The 17,351-nt window shown below is 63.7% G+C and overlaps 1 protein-coding gene and 1 long non-coding RNA gene across 3 annotated transcripts; one reads left to right on the top strand and one right to left on the bottom strand.

Annotated features, from left to right (window-relative positions):
- Nucleotides 1-5,685: 5,685 nt before the first annotated feature.
- On the bottom strand, nt 5,686-7,065 carry LOC126034314 (uncharacterized). The gene is made up of 3 exons (XR_007504576.1): nt 6,824-7,065; nt 6,433-6,551; nt 5,686-5,752 (listed from the first exon to the last, which is right to left on the bottom strand). It is a non-coding gene; the product is annotated as an uncharacterized LOC126034314 (long non-coding RNA).
- Nucleotides 7,066-11,183: 4,118 nt separating this feature from the next.
- On the top strand, nt 11,184-15,380 carry METRN (meteorin, glial cell differentiation regulator). 2 transcript variants are annotated; one of them, XM_049791858.1, is made up of 5 exons: nt 11,184-11,316; nt 12,423-12,844; nt 13,039-13,098; nt 14,132-14,193; nt 15,042-15,380. In XM_049791858.1, exons 1-5 carry the CDS (start codon nt 11,231-11,233, stop codon nt 15,360-15,362), a joined length of 951 nt encoding a protein of 316 aa, XP_049647815.1. In that variant the 5' UTR covers nt 11,184-11,230; the 3' UTR covers nt 15,363-15,380. The 2 variants fall into 2 exon arrangements, with proteins under 2 accessions (XP_049647815.1, XP_049647816.1); XM_049791859.1 differs by having other exon boundaries at nt 14,132-15,160.
- Nucleotides 15,381-17,351: the final 1,971 nt, after the last annotated feature.

Genomic DNA, 17,351 nt, shown 5'->3' with positions numbered 1-17,351 from the left:
GAACCCTTGCTCTGCCATGGGGACCCCCACCTTGTGTTGAGGACCCCCACCTTGCCATGGAGAACCCCCTCTGCCATGGAGAACCCCACCTTGCCATGGGGGCCCTTGCTCTGCCATGGGGACCCCCACCTTGTGTTGAGGACCCCCACCTTGCCATGGAGAACCCCACCTTGCCATGGGAAACCTTGCCTTGCCATGGGGACCCCCACCTTGTGTTGAGGACCCCCACCTTGCCATGGAGAACCCCCTTTGCCATGGAGAAACCCACCTTGCCATGGGGGCCCTTGCTCTGCCATGGGGACCCCCACCTTGTGTTGAGGACCCCCACCATGCCATGGAGAACCCCCTTTGCCATGGAGAACCCCACCTTGCCATGGGAACCCTTGCTCTGCCATGGGGACCCCCACCTTGTGTTGAGGACCCCCACCTTGCCATGGAGAACCCCCTTTGCCATGGAGAAACCCACCTTGCCATGGGAACCCTTGCTCTGCCATGGGGACCCCCACCTTGTGTTGAGGACCCCCACCTTGCCATGGAGAACCCCCTTTGCCATGGAGAACCCCACCTTGCCATGGGAACCCTTGCCTTGCCATGGGGACCCCCACCTTGTGTTGAGGACCCCCACCATGCCATGGAGAACCCCCTTTGCCATGGAGAAACCCACCTTGCCATGGGAACCCTTGCTCTGCCATGGGGACCCCCACCTTGTGTTGAGGACCCCCACCTTGCCATGGAGAACCCCCTTTGCCATGGAGAACCCCACCTTGCCATGGGAACCCTTGCCTTGCCATGGGGACCCCCACCTTGTGTTGAGGACCCCCACCATGCCATGGAGAACCCCCTTTGCCATGGAGAACCCCACCTTGCCATGGGAACCCTTGCTCTGCCATGGGGACCCCCACCTTGTGTTGAGGACCCCCACCTTGCCATGGAGAACCCCCTTTGCCATGGAGAACCCCACCTTGCCATGGGAACCCTTGCCTTGCCATGGGGACCCCCACCTTGTGTTGAGGACCCCCACCCTGCCATGGAGAACCCCACCTTGCCATGGGAACCCTTGCCTTGCCATGGGGACCCCCACCTTGTGTTGAGGACCCCCACCTTGCCATGGAGAACCCCCTTTGCCATGGAGAACCCCACCTTGCCATGGGAACCCTTGCTCTGCCATGGGGACCCCCACCTTGTGTTGAGGACCCCCACCTTGCCATGGAGAACCCCACCTTGCCATGGGAACCCAAGCTCTGCCATGGGGACCCCCACCTTGTGTTGAGGACCCCCACCATGCCATGGAGAACCCCCTTTGCCATGGAGAACCCCACCTTGCCATGGGAACCCTTGCCTTGCCATGGGGACCCCCACCTTGTGTTGAGGACCCCCACCATGCCATGGAGAACCCCACCTTGCCATGGGAACCCTTGCCTTGCCATGGGGACCCCCACCTTGTGTTGAGGACCCCCACCTTGCCATGGAGAACCCCCTTTGCCATGGAGAACCCCACCTTGCCATGGGAACCCTTGCAATGCCATGGGGACCCCCACCTTGTGTTGAGGACCCCCACCTTGCCATGGAGAACCCCACCTTGCCATGGGAACCCTTGCTCTGCCATGGGGACCCCCACCTTGTGTTGAGGACCCCCACCTTGCCATGGAGAACCCCCTTTGCCATGGAGAACCCCACCTTGCCATGGGAAACCTTGCCTTGCCATGGGGACCCCCACCTTGTGTTGAGGACCCCCACCTTGCCATGGAGAACCCCCTTTGCCATGGAGAACCCCACCTTGCCATGGGAACCCTTGCTCTGCCATGGGGACCCCCACCTTGTGTTGAGGACCCCCACCTTGCCATGGAGAACCCCCTTTGCCATGGAGAACCCCACCTTGCCATGGGAACCCTTGCCTTGCCATGGGGACCCCCACCTTGTGTTGAGGACCCCCACCATGCCATGGAGAACCCCCTTTGCCATGGAGAACCCCACCTTGCCATGGGGACCCTTGCTCTGCCATGGGGACCCCCACCTTGTGGTGAGGACCCCCACCTTGCCATGGAGAACCCCCTTTGCCATGGAGAACCCCACCTTGCCATGGGAACCCTTGCCTTGCCATGGGGACCCCCACCTTGTGTTGAGGACCCCCACCATGCCATGGAGAACCCCCTTTGCCATGGAGAACCCCACCTTGCCATGGGGACCCTTGCTCTGCCATGGGGACCCCCACCTTGTGTTGAGGACCCCCACCTTGCCATGGAGAACCCCCTTTGCCATGGAGAACCCCACCTTGCCATGGGAACCCTTGCCTTGCCATGGGGACCCCCACCTTGTGTTGAGGACCCCCACCTTGCCATGGAGAACCCCCTTTGCCATGGAGAAACCCACCTTGCCATGGGAACCCTTGCTCTGCCATGGGGACCCCCACCTTGTGTTGAGGACCCCCACCATGCCATGGAGAACCCCCTTTGCCATGGAGAACCCCACCTTGCCATGGGAACCCTTGCCTTGCCATGGGGACTCCCACCTTGTGTTGAGGACCCCCACCATGCCATGGAGAACCCCCTTTGCCGTGGAGAACCCCACCTTGCCATGGGGACCCTTGCTCTGCCATGGGGACCCCCACCTTGTGTTGAGGACCCCCACCTTGCCATGGAGAACCCCCTTTGCCATGGAGAACCCCACCTTGCCATGGGAACCCTTGCCTTGCCATGGGGACCCCCACCTTGTGTTGAGGACCCCCACCTTGCCATGGAGAACCCCCTTTGCCATGGAGAAACCCACCTTGCCATGGGAACCCTTGCTCTGCCTTGGGGACCCCCACCTTGTGTTGAGGACCCCCACCATGCCATGGAGAACCCCCTTTGCCATGGAGAACCCCACCTTGCCATGGGAACCCTTGCCTTGCCATGGGGACCCCCACCTTGTGTTGAGGACCCCCACCTTGCCATGGAGAACCCCCTTTGCCATGGAGAACCCCACCTTGCCATGGGAACCCTTGCCTTGCCGTGGGGGTCCCCACCTTGTGTTGAGGACCCCCACCTTGCCATGGAGAACCCCCTTTGCCATGGAGAACCCCACCTTGCCATGGGAACCCTTGCCTTGCCATGGGGACCCCCACCTTGTGTTGAGGACCCCCACCTTGCCATGGAGAACCCCCTTTGCCATGGAGAACCCCACCTTGCCATGGGGGCCCTTGCTCTGCCATGGGGACCCCCACCTTGTGTTGAGGACCCCCACCATGCCATGGAGAACCCCACCTTGCCATGGGAACCCTTGCCTTGCCATGGGGACCCCCACCTTGTGTTGAGGACCCCCACCTTGACGTGGAGAACCCCCTTTGCCATGGAGAACCCCACCTTGCCATGGGGGCCCTTGCCTTGCCATGGAGACCTCTGCCCTGCCATGGAAGCCCCCTGCCTTGCAATAGGGACCACCACCTTGCCATGGCAACCCTTGCCTTGGCATGGGGACCCTCGCCCTGTGGTTCCCCTCCTGAGAGCCTCCCTGAGCTCCTCCAGCCTCTCTAGGGCTCATCCCTGCCCTCAGGGGCACCAGCCTGGGGATCCAGATGCTCAGGGGCACCGGGACGGGACGGAGCCTGTTTGGCACCCAGGTTCCGTGGGGAAGGGCTGGGGGTATCCCCGCACGGCCCCGGGGCTGGGCCAGGAGTTGAGGCGAGGCTCCTCAGCTATTTTTTAAAGATTAGGTGGGTGCCTACAACAGCCGCATCTCCTGCGAGTGCTCTGGTGGGTGGGAGAGCTCCCCACGCAGCCATGGGGGGTGGAGCAGCGGGATGAAGAGAGACTGGGGACCCCCAGCCTCTGAGCAGTCCTCCAAGGTTCCAGACCCCCCCAAGTTCCCCTTTTCCCTTTCCAGGAGGGTTTCTGCCTCCAGGCACAGCCCAGTCTGGAGCATCCGTGCCCTTGCCATCACTCACCCACGGTGCAGGGTGGAGAGTGTTCAGGTCCACCCCACGGAGACCCTTTTGTGGGCATGGGGGATGCCCCAGCTCCGTAGGGAAGGAAGCCCAAAGACCTGCTCGGTGGAGGGGACTGCCCAGGAAAGGAGAACGCTCTGCTGAAGCTGGGTGATCTGGCAGGGAGATGGAAGATCATCAAAAAGCACAAAGAAAAGAACCAGGGTCCCTCCTGCTGTGTGGGGGGGGACATGGAACCCCAAAGCCCTGGGTGCCCCATAGGTGGCAGATGGGTTGAGGGCCCCTTGGCCACCTGCGCTGGCACAGCTTGAGACCCCCCTGGAGCACCCATCCAGCTCCGGGGTCCCAGCACAAGGCAGAGCTGGACCTGTTCAGAGCGGGACCACGGAAATGGCCAGGGGGCTGGAAGAACCTCTCCTGTGGAGAAAGGCTGGGAGAGGTGGGGTTGTTCAGCCTGGAGAAGACCTTCCTGCAGCCTCCCAACATATAAGGGGGCTCAGAAGAACGGCGGAGAGAGGCTTTTCACCAGAACCTCTAGTGACAGGAGAAGGGGCGATGGGTTTAAACTGGCAGAGGGGTGGATTTAGCCTGGCTCTGAGGAAGAAATGTGTTGCGGTGAGAGCCTGGAGGGGGTTACCCAGAGGAGCTGTGGATGCCCCATCCCTGGGGGGCTCAAGGCCCTGGACGGGGGGGGGGGGGGGCCGGAGCAGGCTGACCCCAGGGGCATATCCCTGACCCCGCGGGGGATGTCCCTGGTTGGCCCGGCTGATCTTTGAAGGTCCCATTCGATGAGTCGATGCTGTGCTCCGCTGCAGGACGTGGTTTCCCCCCACCCACCCCCTCCCCGTAGACCCTTGGGGTCCCCCAGCCCCGGGATGGGGTTGGGGGGGTGGGGGTGGGGGGTGTCGGGCAGAGCAGCCGCCGTGCCCGCGGTCACAAGAGGGCACTGCGAGCCCGAGCATCCCCGGAGCCCCGCTGACCGGAGCGGGGCCGGGGCGGAGCGGGGGAGAAGCCCGGGGCCAAGCCGGGAACCCGGAGCGACCCGGGCCCCTTTTGCAGGGGCCGGAGGTTTCCCCTGCTCGGGCAGCTCCAGGGGGGGCTACCGACCCCCAGCCCCATGGGGTGCCACCCTCCATGGGGCAACCGGGAACAACGGGGACAAGGCCAGGGGATACAGATGCCGGGTAGGGCCAGGGGACGCGACCACCGCCCAGACCCCCCGGGCAGGGCCGGCAGCCCCGGGGACGAGGCGTTTCTGCCGGTGGCAGCTCCGATAAAGCCCCAGAACTGCTGGTTCAGAAGGTTGAGCGAACTGGTGGGTGCTTGGGGCGGGTGGGCTTTGCCCGATCCTGGGTCAGTCCCAGCTCCCGTGGTGGCTCCGAAGGGGCCGAAGCCCCCCACCCATGGCCGTGTCCCGAAGGCAGGGCTGCCCCCGGCCCGGGGACACGGGGGAGGGAAGCCGGGGCTGGCCCGGGTGGGGTTTGTCCGGCTGGTGCTGAGGTTTCTGCCCGAGCAGCCGGTTAAGGTGGCTCAGGGTGCTGAACGCCCGGGCTGTGGCAGGGGGTGCCAGCTCACCCCGGGGTGCTGGGGTGGGGTTAGGGCAGACTCACTGCCATGTACCCACGGGGACGGTGACACCGGGCTCCGGCCTGCAAAGAACCACGTCCCACCGACCCACACCCTGCGGTGTCCCAAGGGAAAGTTCCCCTGAGGGTGCTGAGCACCCCACCAGGAGGCGAGTCGGTGGGGGGAGGTCCCTGTCTGGGGACAAAAGCACCCGGTGGCACAAGTGCCACCCCACCTCTGGTGCCACCTCGCCTCTGGGGCCACCTCGCCTCTGGTGTCACCACACCTGTGGTGCCACCTTGCCTCTGGTGTCACCTCGCCTCTGGTGCCACCATGTCTCTGGTGCCACCTCGCCTCTGGTGCCACCTCGCCTCTGGTGTCACCACCCCTCTGGTGTCACCACGCCTCTGGTGTCACCACCCCTCTGGTGCCACCATGCCTCTGGTGCCACCCCGCCTCTGGTGTCACCTCGCCTCTGGTGCCACCACGCCTCTGGTGTCACCATGCCTCTGGTGCCACCTCGCCTCTGGTGCCACCTTGCCTCTGGTGTCACCACCCCTCTGGTGTCACCATGCCTCTGGTGCCACCTCGCCTCTGGTGTCACCTCGCCTCTGGTGTCACCACGCCTCTGGTGCCACCTTGCCTCTGGTGTCACCATGCCTCTGGTGTCACCTTGCCTCTGGTGCCACCACGACTCTGGTGCCACCTTGCCTCTGGTGTCACCATGCCTCTGGTGCCACCTCGCCTCTGGTGTCACCACCCCTCTGGTGTCACCTCGCTTCTGGTGCCACCCCACCTCTGGTGTCACCTCGCCTCTGGTGCCACCACGCCTCTGGTGTCACCATGCCTCTGGTGCCACCTCGCCTCTGGTGCCACCTTGCCTCTGGTGTCACCACCCCTCTGGTGTCACCATGCCTCTGGTGCCACCTCGCCTCTGGTGTCACCACGCCTCTGGTGTCACCTCGCCTCTGGTGTCACCACGCCTCTGGTGCCACCTCGCCTCTGGTGTCACCTCGCCTCTGGTGTCACCACGCCTCTGGTGCCACCACGCCTCTGGTGTCACCTTGCCTCTGGTGCCACCACGTCTCTGGTGCCACCTTGCCTCTGGTGTCACCACGCCTCTGGTGTCACCACCCCTCTGGTGCCACCACGCCTCTGGTGTCACCACGCCTCTGGTGTCACCATGCCTCTGGTGCCACCTCGCCTCTGGTGCCACCTTGCCTCTGGTGTCACCACCCCTCTGGTGCCACCACGCCTCTGGTGTCACCATGCCTCTGGTGCCACCTCGCCTCTGGTGCCACCTCGCTTCTGGTGCCACCACGCCTCTGGTGTCACCCCACGTCTGGGGACGTGGCGGAGGCTGTTTGCGGGCTCCCTGGCTGGCCCTCCCCACCCTGAGCTCCGACCCCAACTGGCCGCGCTTCCCCATGGTGGCACAGGGTCCGGTTCCCGGCCCGTGGCCCCCATCTCACTGTGATCCGGCTTCTCCGTCGCAGCCAGGCCCTTGAGTCCAGCCACCCTCTGGCAAACCCCACGCGGCGGCTGGCGGTCTCGGCACGAGGGCCCCCCACCCTGACACCCCCCAAACACCCCGACACCCCCCCCCAGCTGGCTCCACCATAACCCGCAGCCCCTCCGGCCCCTCATTTTTCCACGGATTCCAGCAGCTTGACTTCTTTCGGCATCACTTCATGGCCAGAGAGCTGCGAATCCCCCTCTCCCCCTCCTGCCACCCCCCCCTGCCCCCGACCCCCTCCCCTTTCTCCTTTCCCCTTTTTCTTTCCACCATCCAAATTTACAATCCCTCATTTCCATTCCGCTCCACCCTCTCGCCGGGGACTTTGTTCCCGGCCTGTATCATCCCATCCCAATTGTTCCGTGTTTATTTCAAACATTTTGGCGGGCTGTCACTGGATGGAAACTTAATTAATTGTGGGATTTGTGGTGCCGGCACAATAGTGGCTGAAAGGGGGGGGGGGGGGGGGGGAGAGGTGGGGGTGTTAAAATCCCAAGGGGCACGTTTTGGGGGGGGGGGGGGGGGAAGTGGGGGTTCGGGTGTGCGTGACCCCCGTGCCAGGCCATCTGCCACGCGCCTCTGCTTAGCCCTGGTGACGAAAATGCCCCCGTGGGGAGTGGGGTGCTGCTGGGGGGGGGTAGTTTATATGGAGGTTGGGGTGTGTGTAACTCTTGGGGTACACAGTGGGGGGGGGGGGCTGTAAACCAGGGGGGCTGTAGCCTGGGGTCTACGTAGACTGGGGTGTGTATAGTTTGGGGTGTGCATGGCCTGGGGTGGGCATAGTTTGGGGGGTCTGTAGCCTGGGGTGTGCTTAACTTGGGGTGTCTGTAGCCTGGGGTGCCGATAGTCTGGGGTGGGCAAAGTTTGGGGTGTCTGTAGCCTGGGGTGTGCTTAACTTGGGGTGTCTGTAGTCTGGGGTGCCGATAGTCTGGGGTGGGCAAAGTTTGGGGTGTCTGTAGCTTGGGGTGTGCTTAACTTGGGGTGTCTGTAGCCTGGGGTGCCGATAGCCTGGGGTGGGCATAGTTTGGGGTGTCTATAGCCTGGGGTGTGCTTAACTTGGGGTGTGCACAGCTTGGGGTGCCGATAGCCTGGGGTGGGCATAGTTTGGGGTGTCTATAGCCTGGGGTGTGCTTAACTTGGGGTGTCTGTAGCTTGGGGTGTGCTTAACTTGGGGTGTCTGTAGCCTGGGGTGGGCATAGTTTGGGGTGTCTGTAGCCTGGGGTGTGCTTAACTTGGGGTATCTGTAGCCTGGGGTGCCGATAGCCTGGGGTGGGCATAGTTTGGGGGGGTCTGTAGCCTGGGGTGTGCTTAACTTGGGGTGTCTGTAGCTTGGGGTGTGCTTAACTTGGGGTGTGCACAGCCTGGGGTGCCGATAGCCGGGGGTGGGCATAGTTTGGGGGGTCTGTAGCCTGGGGTGTGCTTAACTTGGGGTGTCTGTAGCTTGGGGTGTGCTTAACTTGGGGTGTCTGTAGCCTGGGGTGCCGATAGCCTGGGGTGGGCAAAGTTTGGGGTGTCTGTAGCCTGGGGTGTGCTTAACTTGGGGTGTCTGTAGCCTGGGGTGGGCATAGTTTGGGGTGTCTGTACCTGGGGTGTGCTTAACTTGGGGTGTCTGTAGCCTGGGGTGCCAATAGCCTGGGGTGGGCATAGTTTGGGGTGTCTGTAGCCTGGGGTGTGCTTAACTTGGGGTGTCTGTAGCTTGGGATGTGCTTAACTTGGGGTGTGCACAGCTTGGGGTGCTGATAGCCTAGGGTGGGCATAGTTTGGGGTGTCTGTAGCCTGGGGTGTGCTTAACTTGGGGTGTCTGTAGCCTGGGGTGCCGATAGCCGGGGGTGGGCATAGTTTGGGGGGTCTGTAGCCTGGGGTGTGCTTAACTTGGGGTGTCTGTAGCTTGGGGTGTGCTTAACTTGGGGTGTGCACAGCTTGGGGTGCTGATAGCCTGGGGTGGGCATAGTTTGGGGTGTCTGTAGCCTGGGGTGTGCTTAACTTGGGGTGTCTGTAGCTTGGGATGTGCTTAACTTGGGGTGTGCACAGCTTGGGGTGCTGATAGCCTAGGGTGGGCATAGTTTGGGGTGTCTGTAGCCTGGGGTGTGCTTAACTTGGGGTGTCTGTAGCCTGGGGTGCCGATAGCCTGGGGTGGGCAAAGTTTGGGGTGTCTATAGCCTGGGGTGTGCTTAACTTGGGGTGTCTGTAGCCTGGGGTGCCGATAGCCTGGGGTGGGCATAGTTTGGGGTGTCTGTAGCCTGGGGTGTGCTTAACTTGGGGTGTCTGTAGCTTGGGGTGTGCTTAACTTGGGGTGTCTGTAGCCTGGGGTGCCGATAGCCTGGGGTGGGCATAGTTTGGGGTGTCTATAGCCTGGGGTGTGCTTAACTTGGGGTGTGCACAGCTTGGGGTGCTGATAGCCTGGGGTGGGCATAGTTTGGGGTGTCTGTAGCCTGGGGTGTGCTTAACTTGGGGTGTCTGTAGCTTGGGATGTGCTTAACTTGGGGTGTGCACAGCTTGGGGTGCTGATAGCCTAGGGTGGGCATAGTTTGGGGTGTCTGTAGCCTGGGGTGTGCTTAACTTGGGGTGTCTGTAGCCTGGGGTGCCGATAGCCTGGGGTGGGCATAGTTTGGGGTGTCTGTAGCCTGGGGTGTGCTTAACTTGGGGTGTGCACAGCTTGGGGTGCTGATAGCCTGGGGTGGGCATAGTTTGGGGTGTCTGTAGCCTGGGGTGTGCTTAACTTGGGGTGTCTGTAGCTTGGGATGTGCTTAACTTGGGGTGTGCACAGCTTGGGGTGCTGATAGCCTAGGGTGGGCATAGTTTGGGGTGTCTGTAGCCTGGGGTGTGCTTAACTTGGGGTGTCTGTAGCCTGGGGTGCCGATAGCCTGGGGTGGGCATAGTTTGGGGTGTCTATAGCCTGGGGTGTGCTTAACTTGGGGTGTGCACAGCTTGGGGTGCTGATAGCCTGGGGTGGGCATAGTTTGGGGTGTCTGTAGCCTGGGGTGTGCTTAACTTGGGGTGTCTGTAGCTTGGGATGTGCTTAACTTGGGGTGTGCACAGCTTGGGGTGCTGATAGCCTGGGGTGGGCATAGTTTGGGGTGTCTGTAGCCTGGGGTGTGCTTAACTTGGGGTGTCTGTAGCCTGGGGTGCCGATAGCCTGGGGTGGGCATAGTTTGGGGTGTCTGTAGCCTGGGGTGTGCTTAACTTGGGGTGTCTGTAGCTTGGGGTGTGCTTAACTTGGGGTGTCTGTAGCCTGGGGTGCCGATAGCCTGGGGTGGGCATAGTTTGGGGTGTCTATAGCCTGGGGTGTGCTTAACTTGGGGTGTGCACAGCTTGGGGTGCTGATAGCCTGGGGTGGGCATAGTTTGGGGTGTCTGTAGCCTGGGGTGTGCTTAACTTGGGGTGTCTGTAGCTTGGGATGTGCTTAACTTGGGGTGTGCACAGCTTGGGGTGCTGATAGCCTAGGGTGGGCATAGTTTGGGGTGTCTGTAGCCTGGGGTGTGCTTAACTTGGGGTGTCTGTAGCCTGGGGTGCCGATAGCCTGGGGTGGGCATAGTTTGGGGTGTCTATAGCCTGGGGTGTGCTTAACTTGGGGTGTGCACAGCTTGGGGTGCTGATAGCCTGGGGTGGGCATAGTTTGGGGTGTCTATAGCCTGGGGTGTGCTTAACTTGGGGTGTCCATAGCCTGGGGTGTATAGAGCTCGGGCTGTGCATAACTTGGGGTGTACGTAGCCCGGGCTGTACGTAGCCCGGGGTGCGCGTAACTCGGGGTACACGTAGCCTTGCCCGTACACGGTTGGGGTGCCCCCAACCTGGGGTGCCTGTACCCCGGGTTCTTCGCAATGCACGTAACTGGGGATGCACACAACGGCGGGTGTCCGTAGCCCGGGGTTCACCCACCGTACCCCAGCCCCGGTGTGTCCCCCCCCCCTCTCCTCGCCCCGGGCCGCTGGTACCCAACCCGGCCGGTATCCCCCCCCCCCAACCCGGGGAGCCCCGGGGATGCCCGGGGCGGGCGCTGTCGGTGCCGGAAAAGTGGTGGGGGGGGTGGGTGGGTGCCGGGGGGGGGGGGGGGGGGGGGGGGCGGCCCCGCCCCGCCGCCGCTATTGGTGGAAAGTTTGGGGCGCGGCGCGGGGTGGTGCCCCCCCCCCCCTCCCCTCCGCCCCGCCGGTGCGGGCAGCGGTGCGGGCAGGGCCGGGCAGGGCCGGGCCGGGCCGGGCCGCCCCGGGGCCGCCGCGGGCGCGGCCATGTGGGCGCTGCGGGCGCTGTGCCTGGCCGGGCTGGGTGCGGCGCTCGGCGGTGCCTCGGCGGATCAGTGCAGCTGGAGGGGCAGGTAGGCACCGGGACCGGGACCGGGGGCTGGGGGGCAGCCCGGGGTGTGGGGGCACACATACGGGTCCCCCAATCCCGGGGAAGTTCCCACCGCCCGGGCAGGAAAGGCTCGGGGTGGGGAGGGTGGCTGTCGTGTGTGTCGTGTGTCGTCCCCCCCCCCCCCCACCCCCCCCACGCCGGACAGGCAGCGGGGAGGGGCTGCCACCACCTCCTGCATCCGCGGAGCAGGGTCACGGGTGGGATGTTGGGACCTGCGCCTGCCTCAGTTTCCCCACTCCTGGGTGCGGCTGTCCCCACCCACCCACCCCCCTCGCCCCCGGAGGGATGCTGGTCCTCGGGGTGCAGGGGCCATAGGGCTCCCCGCCTCTCCGGGACCCCCTTCCCGAGCTCCTCACCCCCGTGGAACGCAGCTCTGTGGCCCCCGGGGCCCTCCAGCCCCTCGCTAGGGCCCGACACGCCGCTGCCCGCGGTGGAGAAGGCGCCGAGCTCCGGAACAAAGAGCCGGGGCTCGCCAGGAGGGGCTGCCGCCAGCCCCACGCGGGGGGCGTGGGGGGCCACGGGGACCACGAGCAGCGTGGCTGGGACAAAGCAGCCCCACGGCTGCCTCCGCTCTCCCCAGCCTGGCTTTCCCGATTGTCCTCCCCCCCCCCGCTAAAAATGTGGCTCTGGGCACCGTTTACATGTGAGTCCGAATCCTGAGGGGTGGGGGGTGTAACCCCCCCAGCACCCACCGGGGATCCCCCAAAGCAAGGGAATACACAACCCCAAGGCCACGGGCAGCCTGGCAGGGGTGGCTTGGGAGCCCACCCCGGGTGCGAGTGGAGGGCCTATGCTGCCACGGCCCCCCCCCCCCTTCAACCCCCCCCTGGGAAGGTGCTGGGAAACACGAGCACCCCCCCAAAATGATGCACTTGCACCCCGAGTCTGAGGCATCGAGGTGCTCTTCCTCCCCGTGTTCATCCCGCACGCCTCCGCAGAGGTGCTGTTCAAGAGTCCTGGGGTGCTGCCACACCGGGGGGGGGGGGGGGATGTGGGCTGGGGTGGGGGTGGGGGGTGCCCCCCATCTCCTGGTGGGTCCCAGCTGATGGGAGCCGCTGTGCTTCGCAGCGGGTTGTCGCAGGAGGCAGGCAGCGTGGAGCAGCTCTCCCTGCACTGCGCCGAGGGCTCGCTGGAATGGCTGTACCCCACGGGTGCCCTTCGCCTCCGCCTGGCCCCCCGCCTGCCCCCCCCTACCGCCGCCGTCAAGGGCAGGAGCCCCCAACATGTCACCGCCTGCGTCAAACCTGCCGGCACCTTCCGTGGGGCTCAACTCTACCTGGAGAGGGAAGGAGTGCTGGAGCTGCTGCTGCCGGAGGCCCCCCGCCCTCGCGTCCGCTGCTTTAGCTGGCTGCCCCGGGAGAAGGTGGCTCTTTTCCTGCAGGCCACCCCGCACCGCGACATCAGCCGCCGCATCGCCGCCTTCCGCTACGAGCTGCGGGGGGACTGGCTGGCCCGCCCGGCACTGCCCGCCGCCAGCTTCACCGGAGAAGGTGAGCGCCGAGCATCCCCGGGTCGGCCTTCCTCAGTTTCCCCGGGGCTGCCTCCGCCACCCTTGCCGGGGTGTCCCCCGTCTGCGTGGAGGTGAAGGGATGGAGGGGTCGGATCCGGGGTTGGTCCCCCCAAGGCCGGTCACCGGCAGCCACCGCGGTGACGGGTGGTGACGGGCTGTGCTTGGCCGTTGCAGGGGCGTGCCGGCCGTGCAACGACACCGAGATCCTGATGGCCATTTGCACTAGTGACTTTGGTAAGTGCAGCCCCCATAGGTGCTGGGAGGGTCCTGGGACCCCAGGGGAGGGAAGGAAACTCAAACTGGGGGGGCAACAGCCCCGCAGCACCCCCCTCCTGGGGTGGCCTGGCTTGGGCTGTGGCCATCGGTGTCACAGAGGATGCTGCGGGATGGGGATGGGGACCGGGATGGGGACAGAGATGGGAATGGAGATGGGGATGGGGACAAGGATGGGAAAGGAGATGAGGATGGGAATGGGGATGGGGACAGAGATGGGAATGGAGATGGGGATGGGGACAAGGATGGGAAAGGAGATGAGGATGGAGATGGGGATGGGGACAAAGATGGGAATGGAGATGGGGATGGGGACGAGGATGGGAAAGGAGATGAGGATGGAGATGGGGATGGGGACAGAGATGGGAATGGAGATGGGGATGGGGACAAGGATGGGAAAGGAGATGAGGATGGAGATGGGGATGGGGACAAGGATGGGAAAGGAGATGAGGATGGGAATGGGGATGGGGACAGAGATGGGAATGGAGATGGGGATGGGGACAAGGATGGGAAAGGAGATGAGGATGGAGATGGGGATGGGGACAAAGATGGGAATGGAGATGGGGATGGGGACGAGGATGGGAAAGGAGATGAGGATGGAGATGGGGATGGGGACAGAGATGGGAATGGAGATGGGGATGGGGACAAGGATGGGAAAGGAGATGAGGATGGAGATGGGGATGGGGACAAGGATGGGAAAGGAGATGAGGATGGGAATGGGGATGGGGACAGAGATGGGAATGGAGATGGGGATGGGGACAAGGATGGGAAAGGAGATGAGGATGGAGATGGGGATGGGGACACAGATGGGAATGGAGATGGGGATGGGGACAAGGATGGGAAAGGAGATGAGGATGGAGATGGGGATGGGGACAGAGATGGGAATGGAGATGGGGATGGGGACAAGGATGGGAAAGGAGATGAGGATGGGAATGGGGATGGGGATGGGGACAGGGACGGGGACACACTGATACCCCTCCCTGCATTCCCCCTGCAGTGATCCGTGGCAGCATCCGGAGCGTCTCCAATGATGTGGAGCTGCAGGAATCCGTCATCGGGGTGAGCGCTGCCCGCATCCACCGCCAAAAGTTCCCCCTCTTCCAGGCGGGGGGGCGGCCAGGGCGGCCAGCGGGCAGCATCCGCACCCCACTGCGCTGTGGTGTCAAGCCAGGCCCCGGCACCTTCCTTTTCACGGGGTGGCTGCATTTTGGCGAAGCCTGGCTGAGCTGCGCGCCCCGCTATAGGGACTTCCAGCGCATCTACGAGGGGGCACGGCGCACGCGCCAGAACCCCTGCGAATTCCCCGTGGACTGAGGGGCTCGGGGAGGGCAGCCTGGCCCTGCGGGTGCTGGGGGCCTGGGGTCCCACAGGCAGCGAGAGCATCCCCGAGGGGATGCAGGGGCAGCGTGCCAGCAGGGATGGTGCCCAGAGGGAGCGCAGCACTTCGGTCCTTGCTGGGTAGTCAGGCCCCGGCAGCACCCGCCACCGGGCTGGGGGGGGTCCCGGGAAAATCCTGCCGGAAGGGAAGGGATTTTCCCAGGGCGCACTTGGCAGTGGTCCCCAAGGGACCTGCCCGGGTATGGGGTGCAGCGGCATGGGGCAATGGGTTAGGGGCTCCCAGGGGACTGGGGTGCTGCAGGCTCGGGGTGCTGCATGCTCAGGGGATGCTGCGGGCTCGGGGATGCTCTGGGGCACGGTGGGTCCAGCACGATGGGGGCAGCTGCCTCCCCACCGGGAGGGCTCGGTGGTGGGTGGCCGTGGCAGCGGGTGGCCGTGGTGACAGGGCTGGGGACACGGTGTGGTTGCGGAAGGGCCAGGAGGTGGATCTGCAATGTCGGGGGTGGAAAGGGGAGCAGGACGGCGGTGAGCCTTGCCCTGGCCCTGCCTGCAATGTGGGGCTCGGGCAGGAGCCGTGGGGTGGATGCCGAGGAAGAGGAGCGAGGCCGAAGGGAGCGAGGGGGATGGCAAGGCGGGAGGAAGGCTGGCGCAGGGACCAGAGGTGTGCCTGGCACAGCCGGGGCAGGACCAAAGCGCCGATGCAGGAAGGTGCCGGAGGAGCCGGGAGAGGTCGGGCAGTGCCACCCATCACCGCCAGCCTGGGGCCGTGGCCTCGCGGCGGCTGCCAGGTCCCGCTGTGCTGGGTCGCCAGTGGCAGGGCACGCCGTGCCAGCCGGGGGGAATTTTTGACCGTGGGGGTGGGGGGCATCGTATGTGCACTAAAGTTATAACGATACCAAATTTGTGACTTTTTTTATAAACTAAGCTGTATTTGTAGCGTGCGCGTTGTGCTTCTCCTTTTTTAAAAAAGCTGAGCGGGATGTTCACCAACAGGCACCGCGGGTGAGTGCCGGTGCCGGTGCGTGCCAGGGTGCGAAGCCCTGCCTTCCCCTGTGCCAGTTCCAACCGCTGACCCTGCCTCCTGGGGGGCTGGAAAGAGCCCTCCTCTTTATATATCTGTATGTAGAGAGAGATATATTGCCATTTCTAAATGCTGCCTCCCTGGTGTCCCCTGGAGTGGGTCGCTTTGGGGTTCCTCGCCCTGGCTATCGCCAAGCGAGTGGGGCCGGGGCTGGGGGCGGGTGGCCCCCATGCCGGGTGGGTGACCCCACCGGCGGAGCCGCTGTCAGGGCCGATTCTCGTCAGAGCCGCCGGCCACAAGGCCTCATTGTGCTGGGCTGCGCAGTGCCGGCTTCCCAGCCCTGCTCGCTCCCGCCCTGCCGCTGTCCCCCTCCACGGGGGCTCCAGTCCCCGGCCTCTGGGTCCCACTCCTCCGGGCTGCGCAGGCATCCCTGGACAGTGGTGAGGGGGATGGGACCTTGGCTGGGGATGGGGCACGGGACCCCCAGACAGGGATGGAATGTGGAACCCCCAGCCAGAGATGGGGCAGGAGACCCCCGGACAGAGATGGGGCAGGAGACCCCCAGCCATTGATGGGACACAGGACCCCCAGCCAGGGACATTGCCCCCCTTCGATGATTCTCACGGGTCTCAGCGCTGGAAAAGCTCAGCCCCTGAGCTCCCCTCCAAGTCCCCCAAACCACCCGAGCCGGGGTCATGGCACAGGTCAGCTTGTGCTTTAATACCTTTTCAATATTATTTCCATAACACCTTTTCAAATACCACTACCCAGGCTGAACCGCCAGGTATTTGGTGCCCCTGCTGACCATAATGTGCTTTTCCTTGCCGAGAAACCATTTCCAAATGGTGCTGCAGGCTTCAGAGTTTAATTAACTATATATATCTCTCTGTATGTGCGTATAAAATGATCTGGTTGTGATAAGATCCTGCCTGCGAGCTCGCGGCTGCAAGCCTGCCCTGTGGGTTTGATACGCAACACATGTTTTCCCTTGAGAAGAGTTTGATGCTTATTTTATGCTTTACTGCCAAAGGGCTGGTGCTCATTTTGGGGCCGGGCTGGGCCCGAGAGCAGGATCCGGCCCTGGAGGAGACCGATGCTCCACACGGGGCTCTCGAGGATGCCAACAACCCCCTGGGATTTTGGTGGTGGGCAGGACCCGAACAAGGCAGGGGGAAGGGGGAAGGAGTGGGAAACCCAGCGGAGGAGGAAAAATGAAGCTGGAAAAGCAATAAATGAGGTGCAAAGGGAATTGCACTGCCCACGGCATCCTCTGTACGCCCCGGGGATAGAACACGGCTGCTCCGACCCCGCAGCAATCCAGCGCATTCCTCTTGGCTAAATTACGGCATTTAACGTGCCGAACATCCGGTGGCTTTCTGTCCAGCAGCAGAATCTCTTGTTTTTCTTCAAATCTGTTTATTTGGCCAAACCAGCTCATTCTGCTGCGGCGGAAAGGGCTGTTACTCTGCTCGTTCTCCGCAGCAGAGGTTTTTGTGCTGTTTTCAGTGCCCTCTGCCCTGTGTCAGGTTGGGTCGGCCGCCCTCGCTTCCCGCGGCTGCTGGCCTCCGCGGCGGCTGGGCCCCAGCCAGGGTGCAAATGCTTCCTACGGGAGCGCCCCACAGGGGGGACCGGGCAGCCAGTGCCTCAGTTTCCCCACTGTAGGATGGGGATAACAGACTTTCTCTGCTGCTCCGGGCTGCTGTGGCACCAGGTAGCATCCCGCATCCCCACCTCCCTGGGGCCGGTCACCCGTGGATTTCCCCAAAAGCAGAGTCTGGCCCCAGCCAAGACAAATTCCTGCCTGGCCTCTTGGCACACATTATGGCCACAGAGGGTAAAAAACACAATGAGACAAACT

Source organism: Accipiter gentilis, chromosome 33 (genome assembly GCF_929443795.1).
Source record: "Accipiter gentilis chromosome 33, bAccGen1.1, whole genome shotgun sequence".
Classification (NCBI taxonomy): domain Eukaryota; kingdom Metazoa; phylum Chordata; class Aves; order Accipitriformes; family Accipitridae; genus Astur; species Astur gentilis.
The sequence above is the reverse complement of the archived record's forward strand: the minus strand, read 5'-3'. Positions and strand labels throughout refer to the sequence as shown.

Excerpts from the sequence above, each read along its gene's own strand:
- METRN (XM_049791858.1), top strand. The coding sequence starts at position 11,231 with ATGTGGGCGCTGCGGGCGCTGTGCCTGGCCGGGCTGGGTGCGGCGCTC. Across the intron at positions 13,099-14,131 it reads CATTTGCACTAGTGACTTTG|TGATCCGTGGCAGCATCCGG; the intron begins GTAAGTGCAGCC and ends TTCCCCCTGCAG. Across the intron at positions 14,194-15,041 it reads TGCAGGAATCCGTCATCGGG|GAGCCGTGGGGTGGATGCCG; the intron begins GTGAGCGCTGCC and ends GGGCTCGGGCAG.